The sequence below is a fragment of the Aulonocara stuartgranti genome (genome assembly GCF_965226115.1).
Source record: "Aulonocara stuartgranti genome assembly, chromosome: 11".
Classification (NCBI taxonomy): domain Eukaryota; kingdom Metazoa; phylum Chordata; class Actinopteri; order Cichliformes; family Cichlidae; genus Aulonocara; species Aulonocara stuartgranti.
Window position 1 is genome coordinate 6298150 of NC_138947.1, and position 23646 is coordinate 6321795.

A 23646-nucleotide genomic window follows, 5' to 3' on the forward strand; every position below is an offset into this window, starting at 1 on the left:
ATGGGCTAAAACGGCCTAGTGTTAGCAATTTGTAGCACCCACAATACCTCATAAAAGTACTGTGTCATTTTAATTTCACAATAACATCTTATTTATATTTGCAAAAGCTGAATTATACATGTCTAGCAACCACTTAGAAATGTGCTATATTATCAGTTTTTAGTAATGAACATTTACAACACCCACTTTGTTTTTAACTTTGTTAAATGTCATTAAATCTACTAGTTCCCCCCCCCCCCCCCCCCTGCACAAACAATGCATCAAGATGGACATGTAGTTGTTTTATTATGTACGAAGAGTTCAAAGGTGTTACCAGGTCACTGGTCAATAGATGGGGATGCAGACCTATCCCCCCCCCCCCCACACTTTGAAGGGAAATTGTAAATGAGTGAAGGGGAAAGCAAAGAGATGACAGTTGTGTCAACTGGCGTGGTTGATATAAAAATACTGGATCTGGCCAGTGGTGTCCACCCAGCCTCCAAGTAGACACCCCTATGGTATCAATATCAAAATCCTTGTCTTTCAAGCATCTGTTTTATGAGGGTGGTTAGTTAACAGCTCAGGAAACTTTTTAACTGTTGATGCTCTTTGAGGAGCATGTAGAGTAACAGGTGCCAAATCAGTATCCTGAAGAAGACCTACTGCTGCGCTTTTATGTGTATAAACTTTGTCCAGGCATAAGGTCTCAAAAGAAGCGATCTGTTGCTTAAAATGCAAATTTGAACAAGATTTTTCATTTTCTGATTGACTGTATTCACAAACACAAATGGCAAACAACATATAAGAGCAGCTAGTTGAGAGCTTGTGCATGTCTCAGTTGAGTTAACAGGCCTGTGACTGAGAGGCACATGCTGTGAAGTGTGACTTAACTTGATGAGGTAAGACGGCAGGTAATTGCGGATTGGCTTGATCAGGATCCAGAGGTGACGTAATCTGGAATCCGGGAAAGATTACCGGCGGCCAATCAGGAAAGGTAGAAGGTTGATCAAGAGTGATAAGATCAGGCTGTCAGATCAGACTGATAAATGAATTAACACCTACTGGTGTACATTTTAAAGGTAAGCTTCACTTCTTTTTTTGTGCTTTTTATGAAACCGAAGCATTAAAAGCACTAACAAGTCATGATTATCTTGTTACAATGTGATGTCCTTCTGCTAAACTTTGGGTCCTACTGTAGCATTCGTATGGACATTACATTATGAGATGTACCACACCAAACCACTAAGGGCAAAGATACTCTGACCATGGCTACCTCTCCAAACAGGACAATGCACCCTGCTACAGCTAACACCACTTAGGAATACATAAAGATCCCAAAAGCATTGACTCCAAACATTCCAGATCCTAATCAAACTGAGCATCCATGGGACTCATAGACCTCTATATAAACGACTGCTGTAGCTACAGTGTCAGCACCAGTGTTGGTCAAGTTACTTGAAAAAAGTAATCAGTAACTAATTACTGATTACTTCCCCCCAAAAGTAATCCCGTTACTTTACTGATTACTTATCTTCAAAAGTAATTAGTTACTTAGTTACTTAGTTACTTTTTTAAAAATTATTTACAACCTGAATAGGTAATAAAGCAATAGATCTTTCAGCCCAATTCTATTTTTTCTGCATAATCCATCATATAAAATGTAATCAAATGAAAAAGTCTCTTTTTGAAACTAGTTTTATTAGTTTTAATCTTTTAACTTTACGCATGAAGCAAACATTAAATTATATGCAACATTCTCTGACTGGAAGAAATTTGATTAAACCTATTTTCTGCACATTCCAGCACAGAAAATGAAATAGTTTTTTGTGTTTACAGTCACTCTTTCAAATAAATGCATGTAAATCACAGCAGAAAATAAATAAAATCAAAGACTCAGCGGTCCTGTTGCTCTATTTTCACCTGTATAGCAGGAGTGGGGCAGGCGGAGGTTTGCCCTGGTGCACATGTGTCGTAGTGGTCAGTGGAAGGATCTGGGAGTTTCACATTCCCGTGGCAGCGTACTGTCGGTGCTTGCTCAGAAGTTTAGGGGTTTTTTTCGTTGTAAAAAGAAGTTTTCTTCCCACGCAGTGAACAGCGGACACTAATGTTTTTGTCACTTTTTACAGATTCAAACTCAAAGTAAGGTCAGTACTTCCACGCTTTAAACGCTGCACGGTCATACTCTCTGCCGCACTTGTTATATTATCCATTGTTGATCTGCACACAGCTGTTGCCACGAACGTCGGACTCGCTTACGTCATTGTCATGAGAGACTCTCGCAAAAAAAAAAAAAAATCACGGTTTTAGTAACGCAGTAAAGCGGCGTGCTTACGGGAGAGTAACAGTCATCTAATTACCTTTTCTGCAATAGTAATACCTTACTTTTTTCAAGTAACGAGTAAAGTAATTGGATTACAGTAGCACGTTACTTGTAACTGGTCAGCACCCATTGGTGTGTGAATTCCCACCTTTCCTCATCTTACACTTTGCTTTATCATCTTTTTTGCCATAATTTACAAAATGGGGATCATGTTGTACTGAGGTTTATTTTCCTGTTGACGTCCATACAAGTGGATTTCTTTTGCGACCGCTTTTGCAAACACTTTTGTCGACCAACTGCTTCTCTGATGGCGGCATCCAGCCATGCCACAAAACTGCTCAGGAACAGCTCAAGAAACATGACAATGAGCCACAAAAGCATTATCCCATCTTTCAAACAGCTCAATTCAATTGAGCATCTGTGGGATACGCCAGAATAATCCCAATCCCTGGGGGCCCCACATCAAAACCTACAAAATCCAAAAATTCACCATGCCAAGCACCACAGGACACCCCAGATGTCCCATATCCATACACTGATGCATCAGAGCTGTTTGCCGGGTTGAGACAGATCACACAATATTAGGCAGGTGGTTTTAATGTTGTGGATAATTGATGCATTTAAGGATCCACTGGAACATTAACATGCATCAGTATCAAACCTCAAAGCCCTGTTTAAGGAGCACTTACAGTGAGGCAGATGCTCAAGATATCGAAATACTACAGTACATAATACTCCACCACCTGTAATTGCCTTGTCCTCAGGCAAACATGGGAGGTCTTGACAGTACAAACCTGGCAACCTTGTTGCTTCAACAACTGAGTATAATGAAGCACACACACTGTAACTGAATCGGGAAGATGCACCTGCTGCGGTGCGTGTTTGTGGAGGCAAGGATGGGTTGGGGGGGTTTATAATAGATAGATTGACATCCTGGTGTTGCCTCGTGACAATAAGTTTCTCTGAGATTTCATCATATTTCATTGTTTTATTGTTTGGGCTGTGGCTCTTAAAAAAGCAATGCAAAATATGGTCTGAGTGCTAGACAGGGAAACAAAGTGATAAAGATGCAGAGGAAGAAGTGTAGAAGGAGTGCACAGTTGTGAGAAAGTGACAGGGAGAAAATGGCGTGAAAACAGGATCTGAGACGAAGGCAAACTCCCAGCAAACACTCAGAGGCCCCAGAAAATCTGTGGTATGCCATTATCACCATCACCATCATCACTACCATCATCCTCATGGTGGCTATAATCATTTTCTTTTTTCCTTCAGCTATCCTAACGCCACCTGCAGAAATATCACTTTCAATTGCTGGAGGATCCTGTTGTCTCCATCTGCTTCATTTGAATAGTATTCTCCATGAAAAAAGAAAAAAAATCACCAATGAACTGTCTCACCTTCCAAAAGAGATACATCATATTTCCACAGAAGGCAATAAAAGCAATGCAGGCCCAATTCCCCACAGTTTTGAAGACAGGGGCTGTATTTCAGCTAGACTCATCAATATGCAAAACATCAGAGCATTGCTTGCCACAAGAATATTCCCTCCACTGCACACTCTGCAAGTGTGCACAAACATCATCGTATTTTGTGTTTCTTTTCTTAAAAAAATAAATAAATAACGGGAAAAACAACTTCCATTGGAAAGAAAAAGTATGCAAATCTTGCACAAACATAATCACATTTTGATGAAAAGCACCAGGATCCAAAGCGGTAAATTGCCCTATGTGATTTTAATACTCTGCAGGCAATTGTCAAACCAAAGAGACTCAGAAGAAAGAACACTCCAGGGCTGAAATCAATGCACTACCTTTTATTTGGGAAGAAGTGAACAAACTCCCAACACTGGATTACATTTCAAAGCGCAGAGCCTAGAGCTTTCCAGTTGAGGAGCTTGTATAGTGTGGGAGAAAGGTGCTGTAGCGTGGGAGAGAGGCATAATCATTATGACCTACAGTAGGGTAGATGTAGGTTAAGTTAGTCCCTCTCTCTGCCTGCAGTGCTCACTCTGCCTTTCTCTTTCTCAAGTCTCTTCCCTGGGCTGTCTTTCCTGGGTTGTTAAATCCCTGCTCCTTTAATCTCCTTACTCAGCTACATCCTCTTTAAAGATGCAGAACCACGGGAGAGACGTGAGATACGTCAACTGGGGACTGGTGCTGAGCAAGGCGGGGCAGGACATGCAGAGTGGCGCCGTTTGAGTTTGAGAGAGATGACAAAGTTGTACCGGCATTGAGAAAATAAAAACTTTTCCAAACGTTGAATGAGAAGAGCACACCTTAAATCTCCTGAGCATCAAACTGGGAAATGAAGCGATCGTTATTTAATTTGTGCCTTAAAGGACGTCCTAGATGCTTTTAAAAATGACTGCAAAGGTTAATTTTTGCATCTGTTAGTAGTTATCGGTGTTAATCTGAACCTAGTGCACGATATGTACTCTAAAACCTTAGAGTAGTGCTCAGCATCAAGTATGGGGATCTAATTCACCACAGCACTCAATATTTAGATGTGTCTCTGATAGACATTTCAGTGCAGCTAGATTCAGTGTAGAGAACAAGCACGTGTAAAGATAAGAACTACTGTACCCACTCAATCTACAATCTTCTACACGCGTGAGCCTCAAAAACACACAACACCCTCATATTCAGAGCTGATTTTGTATCAGCAGCATCAAACCCGTTGCCAACCGCAATAGTGATGCAGTGCCTATCAATCATCTGCATGCTGTAAAACACAACAGCAACATTTCAATAACAGTGCATCACCTGAGACTCAGGGAGATGAAACTAATCTATTGAAAAATGGATCATATTTGTCCTGCGTGCCACATGCGATTCAGTACGAAGAAGCGAGATTCTACTGTAGATTTCTGGGTCATTTTTCAAGTGTATGCATCTTTGAAGTTCAGCGGCGTAAACCTCAACGAAAAAAAAAAAATTGAGACAGCCAAAGTGTGTCATCTGGAAGCCTTTTAGATCTCTGAAACCCAATAAGTCATGAGAACATTTCTGCACTAGATCTAAGAAGCTTTTATTTCCACCGATGCATGCATAGATTTAAAACGTGCCATAAAACGGTTATCACCCTGTTCATGCCACATTATCCACATATAATGAGATAGAAAACATTTACGATAAGATCTGACTGATTGTGCTGTTGGCGCAGCTACGGTATGTGACCTCCCACACTCAGAAGCAACACACTAATACATCAGCAGCTATCATAAACACTCCATATGTAAAGCAAAGGATCACATTTAATCTCTAATTAGTGGTTTAGCAGTACCTGTTTCCCAGAAGTAGACAGACTTCCCATCATCTGTCTGTGTGTGAGCCTCCCAGAAACCACACAACAGCAGCAATGCCACCAAATGGTACCAGCTCTCCTCTGTCCTTTTTTGGATGGCCCCTCCTGTACCCCTCCACCCCAGCCCCATGGTCCTCCACAGGATAAAAGTAAATCCACTCAGCTCGGAAGGCAGCGATGATGGAAAACAACAAAAAACTCGCTAGTCCAATAGGCAGAGTGAAGTGTGCTTCAGTTTGAGAGAAGGTGTGTGAGTAAGTGTGCGGGAGTGCAAGAGCGGGAAAAATAATGATGATCTTGTGCACAGTGTTCCTGCAGGAGTTGAGGGTCCAGTACTTGGTGTTGTGAAGGACAGGAGTGTAGTTTTGTTCCCAACTTGGCAGGATGGTCCCAGAGGGAGGCTGTCAGTGACGGGGACTGAGCTGCAGATGGATGGTACAGTCGTCCTCCTCCATCGTATCCGCTTCCTCTGCTGCCGCTGCTGCCTCTGTCCTCTGGCTGTGGAGCAGTGACAGTGGGCGAGTGTCTGCAGTGTTGTACGCCTCCCTCCCTCTCACTTGCTCTCGCTCACTCTCTCTCTTCCACTCCTATTCGCTCACTCATTTGCTCTTCTCCCTCCGCCACCCTGCGCTCGCTCTCTCCTTTTCTACTTCTGGCTTTTTCCTATTTTTCTCCCCTGCCCTCATCTTTTCTCATCTCGCTGCATTACTTTCCCTTTATTTTTACATTCTGCATCTCTAACAAGCTCATTCCTTGTTTTCTCTGCCTCAGTTTCTCCTTTCTCTCCCCTTATTTTCTTTCTCCTGCCTAGGGCACAAGGACAAATACTCCCTCCTCCACCTCCTCTTCCACGTGCAGTGCTGCAAGGCGACTGGAAACCAGCAGGGCTCACACTGGTCCGAGGAGCTCCCATAAGCAGTCCTCCCGGGATCAGAGAGACAAGCTGGGTTTAATGCAGAGCAAGAGTAAGTGGAAGGGGGGGGGAGCAAGGAGGAGCAAAACACTAAAGGAGAGTGGAAGCGAGCGCGTGAAAGATGAGGGCGAGGTGATAACTGTGGCCGTGTGAAAGGGCTGTGAAAGTGAAATTATAGAACAGATAAGTGGAATTACAGACTTTTATTACCCATTTTGTCAACAAAAATTAATGGAAATTACTGGATATATAAACATATTGGCTTTTTTAAATATACTCAATGTTAAAAATGTTTCGAGCAAGAGGAGCAATTATTATTTCCTTTTTCAAATTCATGTAGCGGCCAGGATATGAAGTTTTATTTATTTGTTTTCTGAAGATGGGACATGTAAGTGGGTATTTACAATGAGCAGTTTTATCAGCCATGGCTGAATAGACAAAGAAAAGAGCACCACCATGAGGAATTTCATCAGCAAAAAAAAAAAATCCAGGAAACATCACCTGAAGATACTGTTTGATTCATTTTAAAGGCACCATCCTCTGCTATGTCAGTGGAAGTTAAGGCTGCAATTATAAGTCGCTAACCTCCTGGTTCATAAAGACAAGTCTCACATACAATGTGGTGAGGTTTTACCTTTACAGAGAGGCGGTAGTGTTCATTTCCAGATCCATTCACTTTTTTCACTGTTCAAAATAATCCGTTTATCGTACAGTATCTTGGTGCAACCTCTTACTTTGTCCTCTCTACAGAATAAGCTGTTTTAACGTATCTTTAGGGCCACCCTCTGTTTTAATCCAAATCTCATCTGATTGGCTGTCACTGACAAAAATCAGGTTTCAACAGCAGGTTGGTGGGGCCTCTGTGCCCAAAGCCAGAGCTGTATTAAAGATATCCTCTCTGCCCAAGATCAAACAGAGCCAAGACTAAAAAAAAGCTGTCTTTAATCGAGCATGTAGAGCAGTCTGAAAGCTGAGCGTTTGACTTACAGAGACTACATTTACATAACACTGACCTCATTACTGTGAACTTTGGCCCTGTTTAATACGAGTACCCAGTACCCACTGTACCCAGAGTTGGTTGTAATTTTTTTAGTACATTACTGTACTGCCATGAATTCAATACTTATTACAGTTACAATTATGCCATTTGTCACATTACAAAGGTTCTTCCGTTATACAGAAATAACTGTGGCAGAAGGAAAGCGGTGAAGCAGCTTTTGAGGAGCGGACATTACTTTTATTTTTATTGCATAAGAGCACAATAGTAAAGTCCAAGCTGAAGCTAACCAAGAACCCAGAGTGATGTTAAAGCTGAGCACATGCAGACCCCAGCCCAGCAGCCAGAGCTGGATCTTTATCAGGTAACAAAGGCCCCAATGAGCAGTCAGGCTGCAGCCTCCATTTCTACCTGTTCATGTTTCTACAGTAGAATCACTGCAGCGATTGCTTTGAAGTCTTTGTGCTTTGCGTTGGTGTTGGTGTTGCTGTGTGACACTGTAGCTTAAGGTTTATAATGTTATCTGGTGATTATAAGACATTGCATTTCAGGTCATTTTATGCAGTAACGAGGAAGCGATGTAACAAATTACTTTCACCGCATTACTTGTAAGAAAAGCAATGACCCCAACACTGGTTGTATCATTGTATATATCAGCATAACACACACCTTGAGCACAACTGAGCTCTAAAAATTTGAGCCAGAAAGAACAAGACAAAAAACAACAGCAGCCTGCATGTACAAACCAAACATTACATTAATGTACCAAATTTGTGTTTTTAATTTTGTCTTCAAACAAAAAGATCATCTAAGTCAAGAAGAGTAAGCTGCTCCATCTCAGTTTACACAGATAATTATTCATAACTCATTTTCTCTTTACATGCTGTCAAAGTAGAAAAGTAAATATCTGTGTACCTTTCTGTCTAATGCATTAAACAAGAACAGAGATTACAGTGGAGGAAGAGGAAGTCTAGTGGCAAAAATGAAGAGGCAGAATTCATCCGTCATCTACTGTCTCAACCTCTGACAGTCTGACCTGGCTGAGACTGTGTCAGGACACCTGACTGACAGGCTTTGACCTGAGGACGGCCAACCTGTCATCCTAGTTTTAGCTCGTCTTTACTAGACCAAGGCAGCTGAGGGGGAGCATAAACCTAGTTAGTAGATTCACAAAGAGGCTGAGAGAAGAGTGACTCCCAGAATCGCCTAGTTCTTAAGACTGCATTGTTCCCCATTGGAAATAAGGACAGAAAAAGGCAATAAATACAAAAGCAGACGTTAAAAGCCTCCTTTAGAAAACTATTTCTGTTATGTGTATGGCTGTAACATCATTAGACTTTTTAAATTGTTCATTACATCAGTACAAAGAAATGGCACAGAGCAGTGACAATGTCTTTACAGTAAAGCTTATGTAAGGAGGCACCAAACAAGTAACTTTTGAGGGAGGAGTACTGCAGATTTTTCTGGTTATGGAACAGCGATCCACCTCTCACACAGACATTTCATGGAGAGTTTCTAGGTATTCTGAAACCTATGTATTGTCAAGGATGTCACCAGTTGTAATCTATGGGACACAGCTAATGAAGGCTGATTGGACAATTCTGTTCTCTCCATTAAAGTATAGATAAAAGATATAAAGTATGGAACAGGACAAACTAACATGATGGTTTTGTTTTATTTACTAGATAAACCAAACGCATATTAATTCAATAAAAAGCAAGCTTTCATTTCTGACGATGCCCAAATACGAAACTATTGAGCGATTTAACAGGGCAGCACACAGTGGAACATAAACAGACTGTGGTGAGAAGTTCATAACCACTCATCGTGACCATGAATTTCATGGTAATTTTGGGCTTTTAAAGACTTGGTTTTTTTTGAAGGGGGCTTGAATGGTTGTAGCATACATCTTTAATGACTTTAACAAACAAGGGTTTTATTTATTTCATTATTTTGTTATTTAATTATTTATTTTTCCACACAGGGTCAAGTATACATACAGGTTCAAATATATGCATACACACTTAAATATTTTACCAAGTGATTTTGAAGGTTCTGCTATGTCTTTTTACTTGATAAGGCAAAAGCCTTTTAACTTCTCATTAATGGTCATGCTCGACAACAACTGGTAGTTTCTAAGAGCGTGTTTGACTGAAATACACAGCTGCCCACATGGACAAGCCAAATACTGTCAGGAGAAACGTTTTATGGTCATGTGAGACAAAGAGCTTTGTGCTAATGACAAGAGTGACACATATGGGAAAAAGAAAACTTTCACAAGACTGCATCTTAAAACTATGTACAACCTAATGGCGTCCACGTGAATTAAGAAGGTATGTAACAGCCAAGTGCTCCTAATCAAATGCACTTGATAAATTAATCATCTGCAAGCATAAGCACCTCTATAAAAGCAGAGGTTTTGGCAGGTGGTCTTGAGCTTTCAGGTGAGTGTTAACCCAATCCCACAGTCTTCCTAGGAATGGCTGTCCCAGGAAATTCGCCCTGTGGTCAGACTGTGCAATGCCCAGAGAGACGGGAACAAATAATAATAATAATAATAATAAAAAGATTTTTTAAAACCCAGCTCATGTCATCACCTCAGCTATACCCCAGATGCTGCAGGACTCAGCATGTTAAGTATTAAGGTTCATAACAGTACAATAAGAATAAGCCAGGAGAAAGCCTCTTCTCTATAAAAAGAACATGGTAGCACTACTTAGGTTTAGAGAGTTGCATCTGAATAAACCACAAGACATTTGGAACAATGTTCTTTGAACAGACAATACCAAAGTAGAGAGGTTTGACTATAATACACAGCTCCACATTTGGAGAAAACTAAAAACAGAAAATCAGTCCAAAAACCTCACAGCTGTGATTATGCAGCAAAACAAAATCTTAATTGAAACTCAATGAAACCAGGAATCAGAAACTTAAAACACCAAAACAGCAAATCAATTGAAGTAGGGAGCTAAAAAAACAACAACAACAAATTAATATAAACTACAAGCCAAATAAGTCCATAATAACTGAAGCTAAACATTAGTAGAATGATCATAAACCTCCTAAGACCCGAACTCTTCCACGGCATGCATTTTTAATCTCTCTTTGATATTTGGGCTGAATGGGACCTGATGAATGTAAAAACAAAGAATTACCAGATTTTCTTTTTTTTAACCTAATTTTTGTTTCTAAGAAAAATGAGAGCCACATATGAGGATATTCATTTAAAATTTCGATTGAACAGTAGCAGTATAATAATAATAATAATAATAATAATAATAATAATAAGAAGAAGAAGAAGAAGAAGAAGAAGAAGAACTTTATTTATAAAGTGTTTTCAAACAAAGTGCTGTACAACTAAAGAGATGAATAAAATAAAAGCGATACATAGCAATACAGGTAAAAGACACAATACAAGTTAAAAACAATAAAAATTTAAAAACTAAAAGCCATAGAATTAAGACATGTAGGATAAGGTGAACAAATGTGTCTTCAACTTAGTTTTAAAATCCTCCACAGAGCATGCCTGCCGAATATCTTGAGGGAGGTTGTTCCACAGAAATGGGGCACGAAAGAAAAAGCACGCTCTCCAATTGTCTTTTTTCTGGCTCTAGGAACTTTTAGAAGGCCGGAGTCCTAAGATCGTAGAGCACGAGATGAAACATAAAGGTGTAAAAGGTCGGAGAGGTATGTAGGTGCCAATCCGTTTAAAGCCTTGTAGGTGAGCAGCAGGACCTTAAAATCTGCTCGAACCTGACAAGGTAGCCAATGCAGAGATCTCAGAACAGGGGTCCTGCTCAAATTTCCCAGTTTTTGTTAAAATGCGAGCAGCTGCATCTTGCACCATCTGTAGACCTCTAAAACTTTTCTTTGGTAGGCCAGAAAAAAGAGCATTGCAATATTCAATACGGGAAGACACAAATGCATGGACAAGAACCTCTGCAGTGTCGCTTGACAAAACTTGTCTGATTCTGGCTATGTTCCTCAAATGATGAAAGGCGGTCTTTGTTATCTCTTTTACATGAGATTCAAAGGAGAGCACCATGTTGAACCACACACCCAAGTTTTTTACCTTGTTCCTGCAATTTATGACACTGTCATCAATTTTCAAGATGAAATTTTGGGACAAGTGCTGAAATTTGTGTGGCCCAATGACCAAGAAATTATCCGATAACCAGCCCTTAATTGCAGATAAACAACATTCTAGTTTAGAGACTTCAACACAATTTCCAATGGTTAAAGCAACATAAAGCTGCAGGTCATCAGCGTAACAATGAAAGGTTACATTAAAAGAACGTAAAGGAACACCAAGAGGCAGCAGGTACATAGAAAACAGCAATGGTCCAAGTACGGAGCCCTGAGGGACCCCATGCCTCACTGCACAAGTCTCGGAAAAATCATTTTTAAAACTAACAGTCTGAGACCTCCCAAACAGGTAAGATCTCAGCCATGATAAAACATTTCCTGTAATTCCAATAAAATGTTCAAGCCTATCCAGTAAAATGCAGTGATCCACAGTGTCAAACGCAGCACTTAGATCCAGCAGTAATAAAACTGAAGTGCGATCATTGTCTGCATTTACCAGCAGATCATTTACCACTTTGACTAAAGTTGTTTCTGTGGAGTGATTCGGTTTCCAAGCCTGGAGAAATATTTCTAGTCTGGAAGATCTCCAGTGACGCTCTGCTTTTCTACAATTTCTTCTCAGGTTCAAGAGCTCCTCATTTAACCAAGGCATAGGGTTCGTTTTTTTTGTTTTTTTTTTGACATTTCAACTTCCTTACGGGAGCAACAGAGTCCAGTAGTTCAAGAAGTGTATTATTAAGATTCGCAGTCAAGGTGTCCACACGTAACTCCTGGGTAAAAATAGGGTTCAACACATCAGGTAGATGTAATTTAACTCCAAGCAATGCTTCAGGGCTAATATAACCCCTCTCAGAAGCTGGAGATTTAGGGATTAAAATATCAAATAAAATTGCTGAGTGGTCTAGAATAGGTAAAACACAATTTTCAGTCATTGATACATTCAGCCCGTAGCCCAAGACAAGGTCTAGGGTGTGGCCCTTACGTGTTTGCCTAGACACAAATTGTGTGAAGTTTAAGGAATCAATTACATTTAAGAAATCTTTGACCAGGGCTTTATCCTCACAACACAGATGAATATTAAAGTCCCCCACTATAAGAATCCTTTCATAGTGAGTGATAAAACATGTCAAGAAGTCGGAAATAAACAAGTCATTATATTTAGGTGGACAATAGATGACTATAATTAGAACCACGGGACAGCCTAAAGTCAGGAGTTGGGGCTCAAATGAGGTAAAAACACCAGGACTTTGTATTAGTTTGCATTTAAAGCAGTCTTTGATGATAGAGGCTACCCTGCCTCCCCTCCCAGACAACCTGGGGGAGCTGAAGAAGCTGGCATCGGAGGGGCAAAGTTCCAGCAAGGGTGCCACTTCACCAGCGCACAGCCATGTCTCAGTTAGGAGCATGACATCCAGCTTATGAGTACCAAAAAAGTTCCGAAGAACGTGAGTTTTATTTGATACAGATCTTGCGTTTAAGAGAGCTAATTTAACTCTCTGTCCATCCGTGGTAGCAGGCAGTATTTGTAGGTTGTTCATATTTGCTCCACCTCACATAGAACATAAAACATAAACATTGCAGAACCAAGAGATGGCGTGGGGATGGTGTTCGCTCTGTGTTGTAGCGTCCTAATGAGACCCAGTTTGTGCTCCAGTGGATGATGAGAGTCAAACCTTAAATACTGATTCGTATGCGTAGGTTTACAGTACACGTCAGCTTTTAGATGTCCCCCATTACTGATGGAAATCTCACAGTCTAAGAACCTGCTACTTTTCATATCCTCCCTGGTACATCTTTCGCCATCTTACAATGCTGTGATTGCAGCCATTCCCCAACTCTCTGTGAATGGTACTCATGGCCATTGATCAGTGGGCTTTGATCAGTGGGTTTTGGTCAGTGGTTGTTGATCAATGGTCATGAGAATTTGCATAATTATGATTAAGGAACTGACCTCCCAGCCCATTGTTCCTTCAGTGGGCTGGTTTCAGTCATTATGCCAATGTACTGTTTATAAGATTGGGGAAACCTACAGTCAGCTGAGACTGAAGAAGTCACTTGGATGAGTGACGAAACGTTTCTCCCACAAAACGCTACGTCCAGATGAACAGAATCAACTTTTGGAGATTTATTTACCTGGATGATTGAGCATGCATCAAGACGAAGACAAAAATTAACAACTTCAAGCACTAGAAAAGTCATTAAACACATTAAAAAAGAAGCAAAAACAAATTCAGCAAAATCCAAGACTATGACTATGTACGTCAGTATCATGGTAAAGAACCACTTGAGTGGCATTTTGCGAATTGATGTCCCACTCTGCTTTTAAGGGTAGGTAAGGTTAAGTCCCCAGATATCCAAAGGAGGTCAGAATACAAAGATTGGTCTATCAGGTCCCAGGAACCACGCTGAGATGGTTCAGTGATTTGGAGGGATGTCCAATCTAGACTGATATCTCTCTGTACGGTCATCTGGGGCACATCCACCTGGTTTAGGGACCCAGAACATGCTGGAGGGAAAAAATATCTAACCTCACTTAGCAGGCACTTATTGAAATTACCAAGGAAGATCTAAAGCATGAAGCAGAAGGATATTTAGGCTAACCTGCTTATCCTGAGGACATAACACTTGTGTGCCAACTCTCTTTGCTGAAGTTGCACAGAACAGTAATGAGATTTCAACGTGTAGTACAGTTATGTGAAAATGATGCAAAGCAATCAAAATTATCTATTCTTTGTGACAATGTTTGAATGGGAAAATATATTAGAAGATACCATAACTGATGATACTGACTAATACAGTAAATAACTAATAAAACGATCAAAATCTGTGTTAAAACCTCTTTCCGATATCAGACAAGAGGGATACACGATTATGGCCAAAATAATTATCACAGTTATTCTCATCCATTATTCACTGATTTTTTTCGCCTGCAACGTTTTACATACAGCATAGGTGGTGCCATTTATGCGCACACACACACACACACACACACAATGTGTTTTTAGACCTGTGGTCAGTGGTTTAGGGGGCACTCGATTTTTCTTTTGTTTCACAATTTTAAATTACTTGAATGCAGTTATTTTAAGCTGCAAATATTTTGCCTTTGTTTCTGGCATTAGACAATTGCTTCTACAAAGGTTTTCATTCTTTATTGACACTGAAGGTCATACTTCTTGGTTGTTTCTGTGCTTTGTGTTTTTGCTCTTTGACTGTAGTTAACGAGCGTATGGATTTGTATGTGTATGTGCTATTAATTTATGCAACTTATGATGAACTTATGTACTTCTGTCCTTCTTTGCCAGGACACTCTTGTGAAAAGAGATTTTTATTTTTCCTTGTTAAATAAAGGTTAAAAAAAATGTCTATTAGCATAGCATGCAATTTTAAAATCTTGGTAGGCTAAAATCGTGATCAAGTTTAAAATGTGATTAAATACGCAGGTGTAACTGATGGATATGGCTTGCCACCATGGTATTGTCAGCTCAAAGTGGCAAACTGTGGCTAAAAATGAAGCCATGGCATACACTGTAGTTCCACCATGGCTACTCGAGGTCTTTGCTTTGCTTTGAATATTTTTTATCTATATTATCTGAGCAATAACATAACAAGCTATAAGGTAGAGAGAGTCCATTTTAGCAATCTGTCATTTTGGAGTAATTCAGCAATTGGAGTCTGCAAACCAGGCCTGCTCCGATCAGCCAACAACTCAGCACTCCACCCTCTCACTCAAATATGGTAACATGGTGTTCCAAAAAGTCCAGAAACCCGTGGCTGATGTATAAGTTCATGGTTATGTCCATCTTTTATATACAGTCTATGGTCAGCTGGTAGCAGGCCTTAGAGGAATGCACATCGGTCTGACTGACAACCAAGAGGTGGTGAGAAAATCAATAAATAGAGCTTGTATAGATGCACAGACAGGTCTTTGTAAGGCATCCTGCCCCGTAAGCCCTGTGTTATCTTGAAACATGTCAAAAGAAAACATTTCTGCATAGTCACAGACTAAATGTTGCATCCTATGTATAGGTTTTTCTCACAAATAATATCTGGATGTAACAACACTGTAATCAGCATTTAAATTAGCAACTGAAATTTATTAAATACATTTCACAGTTATTCCAACTAATTACAATTAAATTGAGTTTATACTTGAGACTAGTATATAAATAGAACTAGTTGTTGCCCAACACTATCATATCACTTATTTGAGTATAGGATGCATGTAAACATATATAGCACAACAATTGTTACCTGGTTTAAGAAGAAGAAGTAAAACCTAGTCTAGTCTATTTACCACAAGGAATAATGACACTTGAGCTGTCTGCTCCTGTTTGCCAGATAAGAGCCACAAAAATGCAACATTTCAACCAGGAATTAACTAAATACAATGATTTTCCACATTATGGTCTACAGTATGTTTCTTTTTCTCCGTCTGCTTGAGTTAAAGACATTTTTTTCAGTGCATGATAAATGTCAAATCTTAGCAGATAGTGGGACACATGACAGGGAACTTTAGGGGACAGTGCAATGACTTTTATTGTACTCAAGTTACATAGAGTAGACTTTTAGGTGTTTAAAATAAGTTGACAGCATAACAGTAGCGTTCAAAGTGTCAGCTATGACGTAGCCCCTGTCACTGCTATTGCCATTAAATGTCAGCTGTGAGCTGCGCAGTGGAATCAGTCAGCCAGATGGAGAAAAACAGATAAGATGGGGCAGATGTGTGTGAAACTGGCAGGCTGAAAATTCACCACCAGCCACCACCTAAAGGCTGCCAGACTAATCTTCATCAGTAAATGACAAATGCATCTACTCTACAAATCAGATCTGTCATTTATCTAATTACTGACGGGCCATCCTTCCATCAAAAAATCTCATTTGTAAAGTAGACAGAGTAGTGAAAGTAGCAACCTTTATCTCCAATCCACCCTCACAAAAAAAAAAAAAAACAGCCTGCAGAAAGTAATCACAGGAAAACAGCAGCCCAGCAGTCTGACAACACATGGCTCAACACATCGTATCACAACACAATCAACACTTAGCTTCAGTAACTTGCCAAGGACAGACGCTGACTGAAATTTGAATGGCTTGTCAGACCATTATCTAGCTGCCAACTTCAATCGAGGCGTGCCTTTAAAAGACGCTGGATTCCCCCCTCCATTCATCAATAATGGCTGTCCTTATTTGAGACTTCTTTTCAATGACTGACATTAAAATAATGCACGGTGTGTCCTTACTTCATTTTTCTATAGGTCTATTTGGTCAAGGCTCTGCTGTCATGAGAAAACAATAGCAGGCATCTATGTAGTTCTCTCTGAATACAAATGATTCTTTATGATGCTGGTGGGTTTGGGGTTAAGTTCGTTCAGAGCTCTTGGTCAGATGTGGGTAGGCATGAGAATTCGATTCTTTTATCAATTCTCATTGGCTCCCCTTTACGAGTCATCACAAAGACTTTGCAGCATATCAAAGACATTACATTTCTGCAAATTAATTGCATGCTGTGTGGTCAAATGTTTGTGCATGGAGGTATTTCCCCTCTTTGTTGTGATCAGTGTTGGGGTCAAAAGTAGTAATGTGCAAGTACACAGTAGTAATTATTCAGCAATATGGCAGCTGCCAAAACATTCCAACATGTAGGTAACATGTTGGAATGTTTTGACAGCTGCCATAGTAGTTTTTTGGGCCAAAGTTTCAATACGAGAGTGGATTTATCAGCTAATGCTAGTTAGCTTGGTTAGCAAATACAATACTCACCAAATCTGGAACTCAACCTTCCTGGATGATCTATCTTGCATCAAGACATGATGTTTTATATATATTTTATCCATTACAAATGATAATATAGGTAAAAAACAATCTCACATTGACTTACATCAGGGGTGGGCAATTCCAGGCCCTAAGGGCCGGTGTCCCTGCAGGTTTTAGATGTGTCCTTGAACCAACACATCTGATTTAAATGGCTAAATTAGCTCCTCAACATGTCCTGAAGTTCTCCAGAGGCCTGGTAATGAACTAATCATGTGATTCAGGTGTGTTGACCCAAGGTGAGATCTAAAACCTGCAGAACACTGGCCCTCGGGGCCTGGAATTGCCCACCCCTGACTTACATTATACATTTATAAATATAGAATTATTTAAGCTTTTTGTTTGTTTTTTAAGCAGTCACGGATTAATTTGATTTTCACTTCGTTTGCTTCCTCTTTAGCACTGGACCTTAACTGATTAGGTTCTGAAACTAAGAGGTTCTTTGTTAGACTAGACACTGAAGACCACCTGATTAGGTTTGTTTTCTAAAAACTACCTTGTTAGATTAATGGAAAGAAGGTGGTTTAGGTTAAAGCATGCCTCATTTACATCAGTAACCCTGTACTGAAAATGTTGGCAGTGACAGCGCTGTCTCACAGATGCTATTAATGTGGTGCATCATGTACCTTTGATGGCAGTACCCTTTCATGTAACTGAGACACACCACCTGCTTTGATAAAACAGCATTGGACACCCCAGGAATGGGAATGGGCAGATCTGACTGAACAATTAGTTTTTGGAAATAATGAAAAGACAGATGAACAGTGAGGAATTATGCTGTTTGAGGCACGTTTATTATGAGACATTTGTAATTATTTGTTTTGACATATAAATTTTGAAACTGACCCAAAATATATCTTTTTTTAAAAAAAAAAAAACAAAGAGCATAAAACGTTGCTTTTTTCTAAACATACTGAGTTTTCAATACCAAAAAGATACATTTTTGACAGAATGTCCCTTTAAAACAAAAACAGAGCGCACATGGTGTACTTTAATGTTCTTCCAAAGCAAAATGAGAAGGCAAAATGAGAAGCAATAACAGAACTGCATGAGTAAGAGACTGAAGCCATTATGAATAAATCCAGCATTCACAATAATTCACCTTTCAGTTAGATGAGGTATTTTTGTCATAATTTCTTCACTCAAGGCTGTTATCATATGTTCTAGTGTCATCTAAAGAACTAACCACTGTTTGAGTAATTTTTTGATGAAGCCTTTTTTATTCCTATCATCTTGTCAGGTATTATGGACAAATTGCACCATCCGGTTCTTATAACTGTAAAATAATTGAAATAACTTAGATAATCAAAATAATAATAGACAATTTGTTCTGCATAAACCTGTTTTTCTAGATAAGAAGGGCACATGGAATCAAAGGAGACCTATAATAATTTTCCTTATTTTCTGACATATGTATAATAATATATGGTGGACATTCACATTAAACCAAAGCTTAAAATGTAAGTAATCACCATGAGCCAATCAGGATAATGTTGGTTTAAAGAGAGAGGCACTAAACATGCTTGTTTTAGTCAGAAGATGAACTGAGGTGCTGAGGGTCCAGTGTGAGATAAATAAAGATTTTTCAAAAAAGGGGAACCATATAATCTAATCTTGAAGAGTCCAAAAATAAATATATGGAATTAGAAATGAGCATATTTGGTTCCCATATAAAGCAGCTTATTCTGTGCACATGTTACTGTGCCTGCATCTGAAATTAAATATATTGACACGGTATATTTATATAATGTACACCCACATACAAAAATCACTTGTGTGCATGTTTATGGCCATCCGTAGGCTTAATGTGGCAGATTTTTGCATGAGGTGCTCCTGACGTGACAGGTGCACACTGCATTTTTTTTTTATATAGTGGTTCTTTTATCTTAAACTCAATATTAAATGTATTTATAAGTTAACATTTATTTATATCAATGTATATAAATTATAATTATAATAATTGATATAAATCCATAAAATAATTACTTCTAATTCACATATGGAAATAATTTGGCAAAATGTGCATTACTCTCAGATCACACAATACTTTTCTACAACAGACTACCTTATTCAAGCTGTATTGTTCAATCTGCTGTTAATTCACCATTAACTCAGTGTTTCTTAAAGTTATGTTTAATTATTCCTACAGTATTTGTCTCAACACCGTTTCCTTATCAGGATTTGGGGTTTTCCTCAAGAGAAAGCACTGAAAAGAAAGCATCAGTACTGAGGCCACGTGTGCGGGTGGGTGATTATATTTATTTGCAATATAAGGCTTACTGCATGCGATATAAATTTGGAAAAAAAAACACGTGTAACACATTTCTTTATAGGTGTTTTCTTTTATGATTTAATTGCAGGTATAATTTATTCTGTGAGGAGATAAATATGTTTTTTAATTGTGGAAACTCAGCCTGCCCCTTGCTGCAATTTGACAAGCAGCAGGTATACGTGGAGAAGAGAGGAGATGATTGAGATAATGGCAGAGAAAATAAAATCTCTCAGCAAGAGATTACAACTATTAAAATTGATTTATCAAAAACAATGCACCAAAAAAATATTGTTGCACTTCTGGTAGTGAAAAATCATTACTCGAGGAGTCCATGCAGCAGGTTATTTGGGAATCAGGGTGAAGTACAAGATGAGGATTTTCATAACAGTATGACATCATCAGGTTACAGACCCCCGTCAGTACAAATGCTTGATGGACCCTCGCCAGCTTGTTTTGAGGATCAGACTTTTTTTTTCCTTTCTTCAGTAATCAGATATATCATACAGGAATGTGTGGATACATGTCTACAGAGTAGTTCAAAATTGTGAGACACTACAGTCCAATTTCACTAAAACCTTTAAAGTACCTTATATTAAATGGAAAATTAAGCTGTCAGAGCTTCATTAAAATAGCTTCAATCAAACAGACTAAAAATGATGCTGAAACTAAAGTGAAACTTTCCAAAAGTAAAGATTAAACTCAGATCACAAGCTGACATTAAAGTTAATTATAAACAAAATAAAAGTGAAAACTAACTGGAAAATAACTGATTTAGAAATGAAAATCAATTACTATTTGGGATTATAAATTAAAGCAGTACTTTTTAAACTTTTTTGTTAGGTCCCCAACCGACCGGTACCAGTCCGTGAGTCGTTTGGTTCCGGGCCACGAGAGTTGAGGCTCGGGTGTGAAATGTATGGTTTTCAGGGTTTTTATCGTTAACTCTGTTTCCCTGGGTCTTTTCCCGTGTTGTAGTTGTGTGTCTTATTTTGAAAGAAATATTTTCACGCTACCATAGCGACCAGAGAGCATGATGTTACTCTCAATGTTGTTGCCGTATTTTAGGAGGACGCTGCTAATAAAGTTACACAATTACACAGTGAATTTGCATTTATTATTATATTTACAAAATACCACAGTTTTTGTCTTGGTCGTATCATTTTATTTTGTTGTATTTATCTGCGACACCTTAAAGGCTGGTCCGTGAAAATATTGTCTGACATTAAAGCTGTCCGTGGCGCAAAAAAGGTTGGGGACCGCTACTCTAGACCATTACACGACCAGCAGCCTGATGTTGTGTTCATAAGACAAAGCGTTATACAAATAGAGGCCATAACAGGCAGAAAGGATCCATGCTTTCACCTTGTTTACTCCAAATTTGGACCCTACCATCTGAAAAAATCTAGACTCAGTAGATCAGGCAAACGTTTTTCAGTTTTCTCTTATTCAGTTTAGGTGATTCTGTATGAAGCCTCTGTAGTGTCAGTTTCCAGTTCTTAGATGATCAGAGTGGCACCTGGTGTGGTGTTCAACTGGTTGTGTGCTCAGAGATGCTCTTCCAGATACCTTGGTGGTAACAAGGGGTTATTTGAGTTACTGCTGCCTTCCTATCACCGCAAAGCAATCGGCCCATTCTCCTTTGGCATGAACAAAGCGATTTTTCACCCAGAGATTCGCTTCCCTCTGGATATTTTTTTCTGATCTTTCTCTATATAAAATAAAGATCTTTGTGTGGAAACCAGTAGATCAGAGGTTTCTCTAATACTCAGATCATCCATTCTGGTTCCAACCATGTCCAATTCAGAGTCACTTATCATTCTGATATTAACTTCAGCAGGTCATTGATACAATGTTTAAATACCTTAATGCGTTGATTTGACTGGCTGATTAGATGGTTGCATTAACGAGGAGTTAAACAGGTAACCAAATAGAGAGGGCGCTGAGTGTAACTGGTAGCCACTAAGCACTTACTGAGGCAATAACGCAGATTTTAAAAAACACAGTAACGGAGGAATAGACTGAATTCAGCTGTTGCCATGAGCTGGTGCAAAATTTTAATACCAGAAAATCTTATTAGGATATCAATCAACATAGTTTCATTTAATTATTGATCAAGATATTAAATTTTAGCTGTGCATAGATTTTAATCAAATTATGCACAGATTTAATTACATTTTTCAAGAAATAATAACATTACTGGGTGCTACAATCCAATATTTGGAAAAATCTAACAGTACAAAGGTGGCTTTGATCAGACCATCAGTTCTAACTGTTAACATTTTAATGAATGATAAAAATGAAAAACAAAGGCAATAGATTTAAAAGCTGAAGCTTGAATATGTGTTTGTTTTAAAATAGGTTGATTACTTTATTTGTAAATTTCAAAAAACACTATTTTATAACTATTTTATAACTATTTTATAACTATTTTATAACTATTTTTATAAATTACAAAAAAAAGCCCCCCCCCCCTCCGCCCACTTCTCAGAAGATAAAAGGTAATACATCTGAGTCTTCGTTGTCTTGGAGATATTTAATATCCAAAATGCCATGAGGTAATATTAAAGATATTAATATCACCTAATGACATTTTTCTAAAATAAGTAAGCGTTTTAGATGATTAAAGCAGATTTTCAGGCTGGAGTGCTTAAAGGTTACTGGTTTTAATACACCTCAGCTGTGTAGCGTGAAATTAGAGCATTATTATGGTGAATTTGGGTTTGTTTACATCCACAAACAGAATACATTTATATGCCAACAAAAAATTATCTAGGTTATGCAAATAAGTATTCCTGCATTACAGAATTGTCCTGTCTATCAATGGGGTTTCATCCTCTCAGTCAACATCTTGCAGAGTTGGGAAAACAGCCTCCAACTGAGTACAAACCGAAGGGCAGAGAAAATGGACTTTCTATAAGTATAGTTATTAGTGCTAATCTCTGTGTTTTCGCTGACACTGAAACATGCCTATAATGCTGTGCTAAGCAAGTATTCAGAGCTGGTCAGCCATTTAATCTTCTTATCTGAGTTGTATTTGAGTCAGAACAGTTAATTTTTATGTAACTCACCCATTTAAATTTACTTAAGGCTACTCAATGCATTATTAAGCATTTCGTTGAACTAAAAAACACTACCAGGCAGGGATTTCAAAGTTAAGGGAAGTGCATAACGTTAAAGCCCACACAAAGAAACAACAAAAAAAAAAAAACTACCACCAAAAAAAAGATCCACCCAGCATGTTTTGCTTCCAAGGAGCCAGACACTTTTGTAATGTTTTAAAATGGTGTAGAGCAATAGTTTTCCAGGCTTTGTCTTTGTTTTTTTTTTGAACATTGGCTGCTTTTTCATTCATTTTCAGCCCAGTCTTTCCAGTATTTTTTTTAAATCACTTAACACAGACCTATGACTGGATGCACACTGGATGAACCAGGGTATGAACGTATTTGTATCTTTAGACACTTTATTACAGCCTGACGCAAAGCATGCAATTTGTTATTTGCACAGACAACACAGTTTGATCAACAAGATGATTCCCAAAGAGCCATTACCCAAACACTTTGGCATACATCAAAGTTCATTGCATATCTGCACATACCTACCATGGATTTACCTCCCCAAAACACAAGTCTCAACATTATTGAATGAGTGTGGAATCATCTTGACAGAGAACGGAATAAAAAGCAGCCAAACTCTTAAGAAGAAGAGCTTTGAATGTCCTTCAAGAAGTCTGGGGAGCTATTCCTGAAGCCTGCTTAAAAATTACAAGAAAGTGTGCCTCCTACACAGCCTGAAAGTCCAAGTTCACGCTGTGTTAGAGAATAAAGGTGGCCATACCAAATATTGTTTTTCAAACTTTTTCAAAATGAACAAACTCTGTTTTTGTCTTATATAGTATGTTGTCATGTTTTTTTGCACATTTTTTTAAATTTTACTAGATTTTCCTAGCAAAATATAAATAAATAACAAGA

The 23646-nt window shown here is 38.7% G+C and overlaps 1 protein-coding gene across 1 annotated transcript in view; it reads right to left on the bottom strand.

Moving 5' to 3' along the window:
- The window catches only part of thsd7ab (thrombospondin, type I, domain containing 7Ab), a 223722-nt gene extending 217179 nt beyond the window's left edge, over positions 1 to 6543 (bottom strand). Inside the window, exon 1 of the mRNA XM_082550502.1 lies at positions 5582 to 6543. Coding sequence (XP_082406628.1) covers positions 5582 to 5732 — 151 coding nt within the window. The 5' untranslated portion in view covers positions 5733 to 6543. The remainder of the gene's footprint in view (positions 1 to 5581) is intronic.
- Between the last annotated feature and the right edge of the window lie 17103 nt (positions 6544 to 23646).